The following is a 17,443-nucleotide window of genomic DNA, read 5'->3' on the forward strand; positions in this document are numbered from 1 at the left end:
CATATGTGACAGAATTTTCCTACAGAGACATAAAAACACTTACACACTCTTCCCACCTCTTTCACTGCTCAGAGAATAAATTCTATAAGCTGTTGAAAATCTATATGAACTCCACAGCAATAAGAACATAATCCATTCAATTTTTTCACCTGAACTGAACCCTACAGGGATCTTTACAACTCTTGTAAATTAGTACATTCCACCGAATTGCAACAACCTACACACCACTGGCAGACTGTTAGTATTACATAAGTAACTCTTAAATATTTATATAAGGTGTGTGTAAAGTTTGAATGTAACCTGGTGGCTCTCTTTCCATGTGGAATCTGTCATTAACCAGGTTTTGTCTGTGAAATGTTAAAATACACAACATGAGTACCTGTTTCACGGGCTACCTAGCAACAACATGAAGAAACAAAAGAAAAGGCAATGTATCACTACTTGGATACGAAAATATATATTTTGATTTACAAGAAGACTATGTGTGCAAATGTAAATGGCCTGTATTTGTATAGCGCTTTACTTAGTCCCTATGGACCCCAAAGCGCTTTACACTATATTCAGTCATCCACCCAATCACACACACATTCACAAATGTACCAGGAGATTGCCAAAATAAAGATAGGGCAGTCCACTAAATCTGCTGTTGACATAGCAACCCTGTCCTCAGACCAGTTTTGACTGGATTACTCAAACATGGCAAAGCTCACATATTGGCCAAGTTTAAACAAAGGAAAGGGGCAACACTCTGACACATCAAACACAAGAGTGGACCAATGTGGGCACACTGCTAAGTTCTTCCAAAATGTGAGTCACTGCAGGGTTTTCCATTTGAATGTGTAAAGGAAAGTGAAACTGCGGGCGTGACCTCAAAATGAAACTGAAAAGATGGGATTAAAAGAGAAAACAGGTTGCCATGCCATCATAAAAAAGGCATTTTGTCTTCATTTTGCAGTTTCATTCACCTCTTCCTGCTGAGATGCACAGAATAAAAACGTTTCTGAGTTCAATTCCATTTCCATTGCACGTTCTCCCTGTGTTTGTGTGGGTTCCCTCCAGGTACTCTGGCTTCCTCCCACCGTCCAAAGACATGCAGTTTGTGGGAATAGGTTAACTGATTAATCCAAATTGCCCAATGGTTGTCTGTCTCTGTGTGTCAGGGCGTATCTCGCCCTGAAAAGGATAAGTGGAAGCGAATGGATAAGGATCTATGTGTCTGGGAGCAATAATGCTCAATCATAATAATATCTGCACTAATTTGAGAAGGTATTGTAACCGTGTTGCCAACCTGTCAGAGCTATCACAACCTCTACAAATATGAATGCAGATGGATAAATGTCATGCTACTGGTCCAAATTTTGGGATTCACTTCAAATTCCTTGCATTTGAAAAGAAAGTACAAGGTCTTTTGTGCTCTCTTCCTCCCCTCACCCCCTCCCTGTGCCCGCTTCTATTAAATGTTTGTTCCTGTTAAAAAGGAGTTTTTCCTTTCCACTGTGATGATTAATCAAACGACCAGATATAAATTTTTAGCAGAACATCTGCAAAAGTGTAGAGTAAGGCGGCAGCCACCATTTCTGCAAGTTTACCATGCATAAAGACTAGTGAGTGTAACAAGTGTCACCTGGCAGTTTGTTGCCTTCTGCCAGGTGATTGGCTGAAGAGCTGAGAAAAGGTAGTGGGTGTGTGGGGTGAAGTCAGCGCTCTTCTGTGGAAAAAACCAGAGGCAATTAATTCACTCAGGTGCGAGTGGGTATACTGTCGGTAAGAGACTTTTGCCATCTTTGTTTGGATCATTTGCTATTGCATGTGTCTATTTTTAATGTGTCATTGGACTTTTTTAGTGTGACCCAGGGGCGGAGCGTGGGGGTGGCTTACTGGGCTTAAGCCCGGGTCTTTTTGTCAGAAGCCCGGGGTCTTTTGGAGTGTAATTTTTTCATAGTTGGATGCCTGGCTGACAACTGTATAAAACAAAAAGTACACACAATATTCGAAGCACATAGTGCACACTGTGGGAATTTACAACTGTGCGTGAATCCCCCCTGATATTGGTATGATTCAAGACACTTCACCCGCTGCCTACTGGTGGTGGTCAGGGGGCCTGGTGGCGCCAGTGTCCGGCAGCCTCGCCTCTGTCAGTGCGCCCCAGGGTGGCTGTGGCTACAATGTAGCTTGCCATCACCAGTGTGTGACTGGGTGGATGACTGGATATGTAAAGTGCTTTGGGGTCCTTAGGGACTAGTAAAGCGCTATACAAATACAGGCCATTTATGATCCAAGCTCAGGCACTAAGCGACTGAGCGAGGGGGCAGGGCAGCTGCCGCCTGTGAGTGCGCTGTTGGAGAAACGGAGCCAGCCATACTAGGAGAGCTTAAGTTTGACCAGGTACCAAAGCAAATCATTCGTACCGTACAAATAATGTAAATATGACTGTGCATCACGAAAGATTGATATCAAACTGATCACTTGACCAATATTACATTACTCGCTCTTCAAGTGAATCAACAAATGGCGGAATGAAAAGCCGAACAAATGCTATTTTTTTTAGAGAGTCTTAGCTTACGTGTGTTTATTTCATATTTTCAGTTCTTACCCTCCCCGACTAAATCGGTTTCAGTAATGCACTGAAATATAAGAATGGACATTAGAGGGTTCTTTCAAAGAAAAAACTCAGGTAAATGTTATTTTATATATTATGCTTTGTATGGTGTTCAGTATATTTCTATGCAAAACAAGAGGGATTTCAGTACACAGCAGGATATTCACATTTGTAACCAGATATTTACATACACTTTAGGGAGAAAACGTAAAACATTTTTACTGTACAACATCAATTTAGAGTAAACTTTTGTTTTAGATAAATATTGAAATATATTTTGAATTAGTTAAATGTCAGAATAAAAAGAGACAGAGCTTTTATTTTTATCACTTTCATCAAATTTAGGAGCACATATACACTAAGTTTATTGTTAATTAATAAGAAAACTCCAGACGATTCCATTCTGAGCTGAAGAAGCTTCTGATTGGTTAGTAGAGTCCATGTGAGTAAATTGGTGGCACACCTGTGGATGCATATAAGGCAAAACACAGAGCCTGTTTCTTTGAAATGGGAAAATCAAGAGATATCAACCAAAACACCAGGAAAAGAATTGTGGAGCTCCATAAGTGTGGCTCAAGTTTGAATACAATTTGGTGCCATTTACAATTAAGAAATACAGATAGTTTCTCTCTTTACTCTTAAAGTTAACAAATATGTTTTTTATATTTATCAATCTAAAAAAATAAACATTTAGTCTGATTTGATGTTACAATTAAAAAAAGTGTTTTGATCTGAAGAGTTCGTAAATATCTGGTTTCAACTGTAGATTTGATGATTGTCAGCACAAAGAGGGAGAGAGAGGAACAGAGAGGGGGAGAGAGAGAGGGAGAGGAGAATGGGAACAGAACAGAGATGAACAAGAGCAGGTAGACACACATGTTAGTCAAATGGTCGTTTACCACAAGTATCACCGTATCATAGGTACTCATGTATCTCGTACCTAGTGTTTCTTTTTAGGTTTGTTATTTTTCAAATTCTATATTTATTAAGTTATGCAGCTTGTTTGCACAACAAGGCTAAATAATTATATAAACTTTTCTCAATCTAAATATTGTACTTTGGTAGATTTAAAAAAATAAGTGTAGTGCAGGTCTATGATGATTTTTAGTGCTACTATCATCTAGTTCTGATTCTGGTTCTGTCTTGGTTAAGTCCCAAGTAGCCCTGATTTTGAACTGTTGTAGTCCTGTTTTAATTCAGGATCAGTTCTGGGTCTGGTTGAATTGGGGTTTAGTCCTCGTGTCTTGATACAGCCAGACTTTGTTCTGCCTTGCTGCTTAATTAAAAAACTAGTTTAAGGTGTCCTGCACATGTGATATATATTTTTCCCTATATGAAGTCATTCTTTTTTGAACAAAACTCAAAACAAAGCCAATTAATCTTTCGGTCATTTCTAACCCCCCCCCCCCCCAAAAAAAAAAAAAAAATCCCACATGCATACTACCCTTTAGGGCTAAGCCCCGGGTGTTTCAAATGTCTGGCTCCGCCTCTGGTGTGACCACGAATTTTAATAGAAGAATTGATCAAGCCCTAGATCGACTGCGCGCAGGGAAACTGATCAATATTGTAGGTATATTGAGTGTTTGTTTTAGCTTCATGATTTTGAATGGTTTCATAAAATTTATATTTTATTGGGTAATATTTTAATTGATAATGTTGTTTGTTTTTCAGCTGTGCTGTCTCTGCTGTCCTTTTTTCGTCCTTTTTTCGTTCTTTTGATTGATTTGTAATTTTGTTTTGGTTAGTCCGTCCAGCCGTAAAGGCGGTTATTGATTGAGAGTAAGTTGTGTAAGGGCGGACTAATCCCCCTTTTTGTTTTTTAATTGTTTGTGCCACTTCCCTTTATCTCCCAGATCGCAGGCCATGCATAGCACTGATTCCCAGCTGCGCTGAGACCCGAATTGTTTGCGGTGTGTGCCAGAGGTGGGACCAAGTCATTGTTTTGCAAGTCTCAAGTAAGTCTCAAGTCTTTATCCTCAAGTCTCAAGTCAAGTCTCAAGTAATGTCAGGCAAGTCAGAGTCGAGTCTCAAGTCTGAAACTTTGAATTTCAAGTCCTTTCGAGTCTTTAAAAAAAAAAAGAAAAAATAATGTTGCAGTTATGCTAAATGTAAATATTAGACCATGTAATTTTAAAATCTGTGTTTTTCTCAACACATGACAAAATAGTGAACTTAGAAAATATACACAAATTGTGAAATTGCACCTCTTTAAAATGCAGCTCAATTAAACCTAGCTCCAAGAATAATTTTCACCGACAGTTCTGAGATAAGCTGCATGTTAAAATCGCATGACAAAAATATCATACACATTAAAAAAAAACTGTATCACCAACGTAGCCTGGACAACATTTGCTAGTTAGATGAAGTCAGCTATCTCATCTTAGCATATTTATATGCATATTTATAATCATACGGTTCTTGGAGTGAGTGCATACACTCATGAAGTTTAGTAACTTCAGGTCACTGCAACAAGCCCAGGTACAGTTTACCGACAGATGGGTACAGGACCTTGAAATGCACCGTGTAGAAAGTAAAGACCATCGTACGTATCATAAGTTTACCAGTCTCACAAATTGTCGTCATAAATACACATTCCTTAACCGTTTATTAATAGGACCTTTGAGCTCAACGGTAATTAATTAGTAGTGGAAATAATTTCTGGTACCCATCACAGAAATGTAGCAGTGACAATAATATTGTATGCTGTAATCGTACTGGGCAATTAGTGATACAAAAAACCTGTTTTATCCTGTGAATAAAAGTATATGTTTTTGTCAATGTACCATAATAACAGAAGCGAAACGCAATATTGTGTCAGGACAATTCACTATTTATGCACAATAAATAAAGGAGCATAGCGCGACAATTTCTGTTCAGCGCCAGACTTGCTTGTAACCTATATCACTAATTATGTTATGAAAATGACGTATTAACTACTAAAAAACACTGACCTTCGTGTAAATGCTTGGAGCAGACTAACCTGTGAGCTGGAGTGTTCTGGGACGTTATATTTGATCTTTGAATGGCTGCGATCCAGGCCATCCGTCGCGTCTTTGTTACTTCGGAAACATGGCTTGAACAATTTCTCTTCAACGACGTAATCCGATAACAACCGATCTCTTTACCCGTCGGCTTCCTGTGGCTGTCATGCGACCGGCTATTGCAGTTAATAATACAACGGCTTCTTGCCATTTTTGTGTTTCTTTTTATCGCTGTATAACTGATTTCAATTGAAAGCCTGCGTGAGCTAGTACCGCTTGCCACGAGTTCCCAGAATCCTTTGCGGTTCTACCCGTGAATGACGTCACATTTTCAATCTCTATATAATATGCATGTTAAATTTTATATTTGGGGTAAAATATCAAGTCTTTTCAAGTAAACCGGTTCAAGTCCAATTCAAGTCCCAAGTCATTGGTGTAAAAGTCCAAGTCAAGTCACAAGTCTTAGAACATTTTTTCAAGTCAAGTCTAAAGTCATAAAATTAATGACTCGAGTCTGACTCGAGTCCAAGTCATGTGACTCGAGTCCACACCTCTGGTGTGTGCCACGATTGCAGTGTCGCTAAGCGGGGTGTGACGGGTTGCAGTGTTGTTATTTTCACACAGTTTGTGTGGTAAGTCTCATGTGCTCTGGGATATCAGCAGGATGTGTTGTAAGTCCTGTCTGGAAATGACTGGGAATTTGTATGTCTAACTCATGTAATAAATAAATGATCAATTTATTTCTTTGCCCCGTTTACTCATCCCTTGTCCTCGGTTACATGAGCAAAGCGGAAAACTGCTGTGCTGATTGAAGAAACAATACATTCAGTTAGTCTTGTGTCTGGAACATTAGCAGCTCCTTCAGAGCTTTCTTGTCTCTGTGAAAGTGAGGCTGTTCCCATTCATTATATTTGCTCGTTTTAGCAGCGCATGAAGGCTTTTCGTGGCTTCTACATTTGTGCATTTGTTCAGGGTGTGGTCTCTGTGTTTTCTGTTCTCTTGCTCTATCTCAATTTTTGGTGTGGAGGACAAGCTGTATTCTGCATACCAGTTAGTATTTAACCTGTCAGGTGCGTTCAGGATTATCTGGTCATTTAACCAGAGCTGAGCGTGTTAAAGTCACTGCTGGCACAGTCAATTTAGCAAATTGTTTATAATGCCTGTTATGTAAAATTCTGCCATAGATGTTGATATCACATTAATAACTATATGATAATACGCTAATAAATGTTTTATATTTTGCAGCAAAAAAATAATAACGAGGTGTACATGGTTAATTAAAGGTATAAAAAGGTGTTTTATTTGTTAGACAGTTAGTAGTGAAGTTGTTTTATTTTTAAGACAGAATATTCAAAATTTAGTTTTATTATTAATTATTTCGGCGGATGAAGCGTGCCCTGTGCTGTCATTACGTGGATGAAGTAGTAGCTTTCTTGAACGTTCCTCGTTCACTGTGTGTGTGTGGGTAAGTTCAGAGATCCACAGGGTAGCTGTCCTTCGGGCATCTTGAGCAACACAGAACACTGCACACAGAAACACAAGAGAGGTGAGTGCGCTGCGGTTTGGACCAAAAAGCGGGAGAAAACTGATTTCTTCTGTTCATGAAGACTTATTTACAAGTTGGGTGAGGAAGGGCTACAAGAAGCATGCTTGCTAACTGAAATGTTAGCTAGGTTAGCCGTGAGGATGGTGATGAAGCGCAACGCCGGCATGTTTGTTACGTAGACATTGAAGTACTGCCATTTTTAAAAAAAATAAAATTTAAATTAAAACTGTGCTTGTGTTGAATTCGTTAGGATTATTGCCGCCTTGGTTCGCTGTGGTTAATATAAAATAGTCAGTGAAGATTTTTAATAGATTTTTCCCTCGCTTGTCATCAGAAGCCTCTAACCGGTTTAGCTAATGTGTACTCAGCGTGAACCAGCAGGGACCTGGAGCTTCTGTGCCCTCATACTCCTTTTTTGGTATTATTATTATGATGATGTTGTCCATGCTGGTTGTTTTGCCAGGTTTGACCAAACTAAAAAGGACATTCCTCTGTATTTTATTTCTGTCTTGGTTGTTTTGAAAGTACATATTGTCCTTTTAGTTTACTTTTTCTGAAATGCAGGATTTTATATTGTTTTCATTTTAGTTTCATACATTTTATATAAGTCTGCTAATACATGTAATTTACTTTATGAAGTGTAACATATGAAGTGTAAGTATGTCCTGTCCATAGTGTTAGTTTTGAGGAACACCATGCAGATACTAGCAGATACTACAGAAACAAGGTGATTTAGCACTTTACAAAAAATGTTGAACCCGACCAAATATGGGATTTTGCAGATTTTGTTGATTTGTAAATTCAGTATTCCAATATATTGGCCAATATTTTTTTTTTTCTTCGAGGCACATATTTACATAACATTTGTGTGTTGTTATTTACTCCTTTATGCTCTGCCCGACCTTGCTGGGATCAGTTGTTGTTGTTGTTGTTGCTTTCCAAAGATTTTACCAAAGATGGTAAAATCCAAGCCAAGGCTGGACAAATTACGCAATGTTAACACTCATAACATGGGTGATTGGCGTTTATCCTATCCCTTTCTTTTTAAAATTCCATCTACTGGATGATATAAATGCTGATGGTGACTGATTAGATCAGTTGGTAAGGCTGTAACATACATTTATTCATTCGTCCTTTCACCATTCAGAGCTGCGACTGAGCTCTGCCCTGGCAGGCTGTGCTGGGGGAAGTTGTGTCTGTGGTTGTGGTTACTGATTGTGGTTGAATTTCAGAGGTGGGTCGAGTATCCAAAAATTGTACTCAAGCAAGAGTAGCATTACTTTAAAATATTATTACTCAAGTAAAAGTGAAAAGTAGTCTTCAAAAAAGTTACTCGAGTAAGAGTAAAAAAGTACATTTTTCAAACAAGCTTTTTTCACCAATACCTACAGTAAATAATATAAATATATAAACAGTGCAAACAATTTCCAGTGACAAGATATGCTGTAAACTTTATATTCATTTTTGCTCCAAATGGCACAGCAGCCTCAGAGAAAACATTAGAACGAGGTATCTTCATCATATGTACATACAAGGCAGCTCAGTTTACCATAAGTTGTATGGGTGTGCATCTATTTCTGCATATTTAGCAAAAATGTGCCATTTCTTCACTCAGTGAGGTGATGGTAAGCTTCAGCAGCAGTTTGCTCTCAAGGTTCTTGCTGTGAAGCTGTCACTGTTTATCAGTGAACAGGAGTCCTGCATGACTGAGAAGTCCTTCACAAGCTCCAGATGCAGGAAGAGCTGTATTGATTTTGATCAACAGCTTCTTGATGTGAGGAACACCATGCAATAGAGCCACACCTCCAGTGAATGGACATGAAAGGTACCTCTCCAGCCCTGCTTCTGGCTTTCCTGACCCCATGGATCCATCATCTTAGTCGGTTAGGCTGCTTTTTGCGCTGGCCTCATCCAGCTCTGTCTAGGCGATGTCTGATGAAGTTGAGACCTGTGGAAAGATATAAGGTTTTCAAAAGAATTAGCTCTGGTCATTATAGTGCTGTATACACTGCAAAGCTGTGGATGTTTGGCAAGAAGATTCGATCACACTGGAGATGTTTTTTTTACTAACTCTTGTAGAAAAACAAAATCTTGTCATTCATATCCCGCACAAACAGTTTGCAATGAATTCCAGATTAACCCATATGGAAAAGATATATATAAATCTTATAAAGTTTGTATCTGTCTTGTGTGAAACTTGTATGAAAAGCATATAAGAGTGAAAATGGATATAAGATCCCTTGAAAAATTATATAATGAAACTTATATGTTTTGGATACTTACTAAAATGTATGAAAGTAATGAGAAAATGGCCACTTTCATGAGTAAATCATGTAAGCCTTATATAATTTACTCATGAAAGTGGCCACTTTCATGAGTAATCGCATAAGTTTTTACTATTTCTTTTCCATATGGGTTAAGTTTAAAATAAGAATGCGTGCAAGGCTAAGCAGTGCTAGCCAATAGATCCTCCTGTTTGGCTGTTACTCTGGGAAAAGACGAGAAAGACATTGATGGAAGCGTGACTGGAGCTGCGATGTAGCCTATATAATATTTATATTGTACGAACGTGATAATTCTGTATATTGTAATAACGTGATATTATATTGATACGCTTCCGTATCCGAGGCTTTTCAATGTGGCCTCACAAAATTATCACAACTACAACAACCATGAAAAGAGCTGGATGGACATTGCTGCTCAATCACAGCTGCCTGGTCAATGTTTTTCATTAGTAATTTAGCAAAGTTGACGGTGGTGGTGTGTGTGCCTGTGTGAGTGAGTGAAAGACAGAGAGAGGGAGAGCGAGAGACAGATTTTGTATGATAAGCTTCATGTTATGAATGCACAGTTTGAGCACTCAGGTCGTATCAGGCCGTATAGTGTGAGACCCTGCATCGTGGCCTATGAACTTCTACCCATAAATTCATATGGATATTTCACCATCTATCACCATTCAGACACAAAGAGTCTGTGATACCTTATTTAACAGGATTTTATGCATTTTCTTGTTATTTCAAGCCTTTTGATGAACAAAAATCTGTTTTTCAAGTTGGAGTAAATCATAAATACAAATCATAAATCAAGGTTTTATGTATTTATTTTCTATATCTATTTATCTTTTTCTTATCGCTGTGGGTGCCAACAAAAACCGCATCATTGTGCTTTTGTCACATGTTAGCATACTTGTAACAATACTGCTGCATGTCGCTCGTCTTACACCCATTCATAAAGTAATATGTTGCCAAGAATCATGATTGCTAGTATACATCCACATTTAAAACCAGAACCACTGTAAAAGCTGTGTCATCTTTTAAATACAGTCTGTCCAAATCAGGTTTGTAGTTGAAATCAACAGTGCAGAATCGTGCAGAGCGTTGTACCAAGTTTGGTCCCAATACTTTATATGATAAAATATAAGGTAAGCTTAACTCTACAGGTTAGACACACACACAGATGTTTTTCTGTAGCCCTGTTGTTATTTTACACCAATACAGTTGTGTTTATGGTGATATGCTCAGTTGTAACATCTCCGAAAGGTTAGATTTGGTGATGTTTCTGCTAAAAAGTGAAATTTTCAGTTGTCATTCTGAGTGAGACAGACTGAGGTCATGGCATTACTTCTGTTCAGCTTTGTGAACACATGACTCGGTGGTTGCACAACGCTTTCTGTTAAAAAAAAGAAAGTGGTTAGATTCAGGAGTTAATGACATCATTCTTGAAAGTCTTTGAAAATCTGAATTTCCTCAGTGACTGTAACTGTGCTGCTTCTTTAAAAGCTGTCAGATAAGTCAAAGTAATGTTTATGGCTGTTGTGATAAGATATGTGTAATCACCTGATAAAGCACAGCTATGTCATGTGATATCTTCTGGTTTATCAGTGGTCTGTAAATGAGTTTTTGGTTGGTAGTTCTAGTTTGGTATGGTATTGTTCTCGATTCTCGGGTTAGTCAATCTTCTATTCCTCAGTTTTTATTGTTTGCTGGACAACATACAAGAGTGAATTGAACCCTTGGCCTCCTCGTTCCCCTCCTCCCTGCTCACTCCCCCTCAGCTGGTTGGCTATTTTTTTTTTTTGAAGGATGAAGTAACAGCTTGTTGGTCAGTTGATTAGAAATGGAAACATTTTAAAGTTCTGTTTGTCATTTACTCAAAACCCATTGGCTGTAAGTGTACACACAGTTTGGAGTTTCTCGAGGAGTGCAACAACATTGAATTATACAAGTAAAAATTGGGAACTCTGTTGAAATGTTTCACATTACTGACATTTTCAGAAGTACATTTATCTGCCCCTAAGACCTGCTAACAAAGTGTGGATGGAAAAATAATGATCAGCTACCAGATGATGCTCATGTGCTTTTTTTTATTTTTATTTTTATTTTTTTATTTCTCTTTCTTTGTCAGAACGTCAATGCAATGCTGCTCCTCAGACGCTGCCACAGGCTGAATCCAATTGGCCCGCTCAGCATTGACAGGTACATTATTATAACAACGTATTTCTAATGTTTATTTCATATAATTTACTTCATTTTTACTTGTGATGTAGCTCAGTAGCTGAGCTCCACTAAGACAACTTTTTCTGGTTAACAGACTGTGTACCTGCAAATTAATTTAGTGTTACGAGTTTTTAGGTTACGTTTTTAGTGTACAATAAATCTAAAAGCTTGCACTTTATTTTGGTGCTACAGTAGCAATTAGCAACATATATTCCAGGTTTTTCCTGGTGAACATTTAAAACTGACAGAAAACTGACAACTACAGGATGTCTTAGTTTTTTGTTTTTTTTGTCTTGCATTGTGCACTTCTTCTTTCTGTCACAGGCATAATCTGTAAACAAATGATGGCTGTAGCTTCCAGTGAATAAAAAGTAAAGAAAATGCAGAAGTGCCTTAAACCTGGAAAGTGTCTGCTTGACAAGAACATTTTTCAGCTTAACCCAAACACATTGCCAGTGCAGTAAAAGCATGCATCAGTCATGGATTGGCCATCCTGGAGCTCAGACCTCAACTTTACTGACCCAGTGTGGGATCATTATGACAGAGAACCGAACAAAGAGCAGCCATCTTCCAAAGAAGCGCTTTAAATGTCCTTCAAGAAGCCTAGCCTTCTGAAGACTAGTTAATGAAATGACAAGAAAGCTGCCTAAGAGAGTCAGACTGTGTTTAAGAATGAAGGTGGTCATACCAAACATTCACTTTCATTCTCATTAGAATTTTACTAGTAGGTTTTGCTGTGTGTGTATATATATGTCAAAGTTATATTTCCATTTTTAAAATGTTCTCAGAAATCAGGTGGCACCTGTAGTTGCATCGTGTGCAGTTCGTCTCTGCAGCAGCAGCAATGACCAGAGGTTTCACCAATATGGCTTCAGTGCCAGCTGGAGACACGTCCTGGCAGGACTGCTGGCTGGCACAGGGGCTGTACTAGCATATGGTCTACACCGTCACAAGGTTACAAACGGACAATATCTGTCCATTTTTACTTTCTTTTTAAAGTTTAATGCACTTTTTTTTTTTTTGCCATAATTTGCTAAATTATGCTAACTACATATGTTTTTAACCACAGCAGCAAATGAAAATTTAAAATTGCACCGTCTCAGCAAAAATCTTTATCAGCAGATTTTGTACCTTCAGAGTTTGTCAAGCAAAAACAGAGCACTGCCCTGCAAAGTCCACGGTCGTTACAGAAACCCTTTCTCAGCAGTACAACCAGATTAACAGCACCGACAGCATAATTTTCTCAAACTGCCAAGTCTGACATTTTCTAACTTTAACAGTTAAATGTCAACTGATGTCTTTCCAGGAATTAGGCTGTACCTAATGAGGCTCGTATGCAAGCAGTCAGTGCTAACTCTCAAGGAGCTGCTTACTGGTTGTTTATCTAGTCAAATAAAAAAGGCCACACGGTTTTATGTTAAGGTAGTAAGCAGCAGTAGCGCTTCAAATTTGAAAAGTTGAAAGCTCATATATTTTCTTCTTTTGACATCCCAGGGAACTTTTTGGTGTTTTTAATATAAGTAGGGAGTATATAGGTCTGTGCATGACCATTAGTTTATTGCTATTTTGATAGAAACTGATGCCTCTTTCTGTGCAGGCTATAGAGAAGAGCTCCCCGCTTCCTATCATCAGCCAGGAGGAAGTTACAAGGCATCGCTCCCTGAAAGATGGCGTTTGGGTCACCTACCAAGGCGGTGTCTATGACATTACCGAGTTTGTTTCCATACACCCTGGTGGGGAGAAAATCATGATGGCAGCAGGTGGTGCCATTGAGCCCTTCTGGTCGCTTTATGCGGTACACAATCAGGAGCATGTGCTGGAAATCCTCTCTGAGTATAAGGTGAGAAACCCGCTTGTTTCTGTTGATTTAACTAAAGCGCTGTTACATACTAAGGAGTTAAAATGTACTGCACTGGGGTTTGTTATTCAGTATTAAAAGATCAGGTGTAACCACTGAGCTTGGTTAGAGTTTAACATAATCACCCCTGTAGTAAGTTAGCTAAAGGGGAGCGTGGGTGTAAAAGCTTTAGCAACACTGCTATTCATAGAAATTTACCAGGAAAAAAAACTTTCTTATGGGTGGAAATAGTTGTGTCAAACGGGATATTACAAAGTATAGCTGTGTGGAAATTTGCACTTAAACCAAACTGCAGACCTCAACACATGTGTGAGCCTTTCATTTGACATCAACACAGACATACCCACTGCTAAGCTTGCAGAGCTCTTTCTTTTAATAAGGTTCTCACTCAAAAGAAAAGCTGACATAATAATAAAACAGTAGATGCTGTTCATTAGATATTTTTGAAAAATTGCAACAGAGGTTGATGAGCTTTCGCAGCACATCGCTTGAATTTATCCTTAAATTAACTTTTTAAATGTATGCTGTTCATCTTGCCCTTCTGTTCAATGCAGACACATATGAAAAGGTCTGCTGCACACTATATACTGAGGAAAACCTCATGGCTGTAAGCTGAATGCTGGCACTCCCTCAAGTGGTCACTGAGGAAAAAATGTGTGGCTGATGTTTTTATTAGCTTCTTGAGCTGAAGAGAAGTTCAGTTGCAGTTTTGGTCTAATAAAATCTTTGTGTTTGTGGTTGATGCAAGATTGGTGAGCTGAAAGCGGAAGACCTGAAGAAGCAATCTACTTTAAAATCATCAGACCCCTACTCTTCTGACCCTGAGCGTCACCCTGCCCTGCGCACCAACAGCCTCAAGCCCTTCAATGCTGAACCTCCGCCTGAAATCCTCGCTGACAGCTACATCACGCCCACTGCTTTCTTCTTCAAAAGAAACCACCTCCCGGTTCCTCAGGTGGACCCCGATTTATATCACCTACATGTGGAGGGGCTACCCAGAGGAGTGCTCACACTGTCTTTAGAAGAGTTGAAGACTCGATTCCCCAAACACACCATCACAGCTACCCTGCAGTGTGCAGGAAACCGCCGTAGTGAGATGAATAAGACCCGGCAGGTTAAGGGACTGAACTGGGGCTTTGGTGCCATTGGTAATGCGACATGGAGCGGCGCCAAGCTCAGGGATGTCCTGCTGGCTGCAGGTTACGGGCCAGATGTAGCCCAGTGGGCTCGCCACGTTCAGTTTGAAGGACTGGATAAAGAAATAACAGGGAGTGCGTACGGTGCTTCAATCCCTATAAATAAGGCAGTTAGCGAGGAGGGTGATGTGCTGCTGGCCTATGAAATGAACGGCAAGGATATTCCAGCCGACCATGGCTTCCCCATTCGTGTGGTTGTACCAGGTGTAGTGGGCACACGCAACGTGAAGTGGCTGGGTAAAATAGTAGTCAGTGCACAGGAGAGCAGCAGCCACTGGCAGCAGAAAGATTACAAAGGTTTCGCCCCTGGAATAGACTGGGACACAGTGGACTACAAATCTGCTCCAGCCATCCAAGAGCTGCCTGTTCAATCTGCCATTACCACACCTGCAGAAGGCTCCGTGATCGATCGCAGCGAAGAAATGCTGACTGTGAAGGGCTACGCTTGGAGCGGCGGGGGCAGAGAGGTGATACGCGTCGATGTTTCTGTGGACGGAGGGAAGACGTGGAAGGAGGCCAAGTTGAAGAGCAGCGACAAGGAAGGAGATCAAACTTCTCCCCCACTAGGACGAGCTTGGGCATGGAAGCTGTGGGAGATAACGGTTCCTCTTCCTCCAGAGGCCCAAGAGCTGGAGCTCATTTGCAAGGCAGTGGACAACAGTTACAACACGCAGCCGGACACATTCGGTCCGATCTGGAATGTGAGGGGCTTGCTGAGTAACGCCTGGCACAGAGTGAAGGTGAAGATCAGCGAGGATGACGACGAAGAATAGGCTCAGCGGTTGAAGTACAGAAATCAAAAGACTTAAACAGAGTCATCTCAGAGTGGGCTCTTTTTGTCTTTTTTAATTACATTTGTGTCATGGACTCAGCAAATGTAGGATCAACCAGGAGTAGCACTACATTTTGAAATATTTTTGACAAACAGCCTTAAAAATGTATTCATTTTGTTGCCTGGGAGATTTGCAGCGGTACACACATGGGATGAAGCTCAAGGCTGTGAACAGCCAAATTAAATTGTCTGGTTATCTCCATTTATTAGTCACTGTCTTTTATTCTTAAGCAAAACTGTGGTTCAGTTTGACTCTGAAGCTCTGTGGTTTATAATGATGAAGCATTTATTTTTTATAATCCATATTTATAACACTGAAGATGAACTTAGAGCTATTCAAAGAAAATCTACCTGATGTTTGGCTTAGGTTAGCGCATCAGTGGTGGACTGTGGCCTCTGACTAATCATGCTGCTCTTTCAGAGGAGATATGAAATACAAAACTATAGTGTGAAGTTCCAGCTGTGTACAGGACAACGCTACAGCGCAGCAGAGGTCCCTGTGTGGTAAGGAGAGGCCAGAAAAAATATACTGTTGAGAAGTGAGTGCTGACTCCTTACACTCAGAGAGAGGACGGGAGAATAATATGTAGGACCAGTAAAATGTAACGGTTAGTCATTTTAGCATTTGTTTGAAGAACTGGAGAAACTGCAGGTTTTATTTTTTTACAACATTATGAAAATATGCCGATGCACTGCTCTTAAGTCTTATTAACAGGTGGATTATATTTGAAAGTGTGAGAATCATGAAATGTATTTAACTGCTTACAATGAATAAAGACTTGGACTTTACACTGGCCTATGTCTGGTTATTCAGCTTTTCCTGATTTTGGCCTTTCACACTATTTTTTTTTTTTTTTTCCTCAAATTAATGTACAAGGAATAATTACACCATGATGACAGATGGCTGTTGTTACAGATGGATTTCAGCAACTTTCAGTCCAGCTGGTACACACAACTCCTCCTGTCAGTCACGTAGCTCTGCTCTGTTTGCTTTAGATACTTACGTGTGTGTGTGTGTGTGTGTGTGTGTGTGTGTGTGTGTCTTATGATTTCAAAAGCAGCCCGATCTCAAAAAAAGAACACTTTGTACATACTAGTCTTACTCTTCCCTCCTTTTGTTCCTTTTTCCCTTTTAATTACATAACTAACTTTCACAACAATGACAAATGCAAATGGCAGGAAGCACAAAGCTGACGCCTGAGGTTTACTGCAAGGTCAGCAAACACGCAGAACTGTCACATTGATGGTAAATGGTAATATTTTGCCAGTATGATGCGAGATTAACATAACTGAAGTCTGCAATACAGTTGTTTTCTTTGTAAAGTTTTATAAAAAGACAAATATTAAGAAAAGATGTTTCACCTCTCATTGAAGATGCTTCTTCATTTCTAAAAACAAATAGTGGAGAAAGAACAACGTATTTAAACCCTAGTGGGGTTTTGGAAGTAATCCTGAGGGTCCTCATATGAGCCAAGTTGTGGAAAAAAGGCGTGGGTCATTACCATCACCAGGGGTTAAGGGTGAAACCCCCTGTGAGACCTTGCCCCACTCTGCCATGTGAGGTCACCTAAGGAATAGTGTGAGTGTTAATTGAAGATCCTGGGAAGAGATCTCAAGACTGCATTTTAGGTGGCTAAAGCTGGTGTAAGTCACCGCCTCTTGTTCAATGATGGTTGTTCACATTGGACATTGATAACCTCTTTCACTCCTGTTTCACACCATCTGTCTTCTCGGTCATTGATATGATGAGAAAGAGGTTTTTTTTTAAGAACTAAAAGAACTGAAGAAGTCCTGTTAACTTTTCAGGCTCTCGCGCCTACCATGAACCTGGACAGCTGAGACATAAGTCATTCTTCTTAGCTTAGTACTACTATGTAAATCAGTGCTAGAACTGAATAATTATGAGCAAAGACACATCACGTTATAAAAGTTATT

At 39.6% G+C, this 17,443-nt stretch overlaps 1 protein-coding gene across 4 annotated transcripts; it reads left to right on the forward strand.

The window, feature by feature from the left end:
- Positions 1-1,662: 1,662 nt before the first annotated feature.
- Positions 1,663-16,297, forward strand: suox (sulfite oxidase). Of its 4 annotated transcripts, XM_082532241.1 has the most exons (6): positions 6,520-6,713; positions 6,894-7,126; positions 11,531-11,601; positions 12,411-12,576; positions 13,220-13,462; positions 14,229-16,297. In XM_082532241.1, exons 3-6 carry the CDS (start codon positions 11,543-11,545, stop codon positions 15,447-15,449), a joined length of 1,689 nt encoding a protein of 562 aa, XP_082388367.1. In that variant the 5' UTR covers positions 6,520-6,713; positions 6,894-7,126; positions 11,531-11,542; the 3' UTR covers positions 15,450-16,297. The 4 variants fall into 4 exon arrangements, with proteins under 4 accessions (XP_082388369.1, XP_082388368.1, XP_082388370.1 ...); XM_082532243.1 differs by lacking the exons at positions 6,520-6,713; positions 6,894-7,126 and adding an exon at positions 1,663-1,764; XM_082532242.1 differs by lacking the exons at positions 6,520-6,713; positions 6,894-7,126 and adding an exon at positions 6,136-6,212.
- Positions 16,298-17,443: the final 1,146 nt, after the last annotated feature.

This window comes from Aulonocara stuartgranti (genome assembly GCF_965226115.1).
Source record: "Aulonocara stuartgranti genome assembly, chromosome: 5".
In the NCBI taxonomy this organism is placed as follows: Eukaryota; Metazoa; Chordata; class Actinopteri; order Cichliformes; family Cichlidae; genus Aulonocara; species Aulonocara stuartgranti.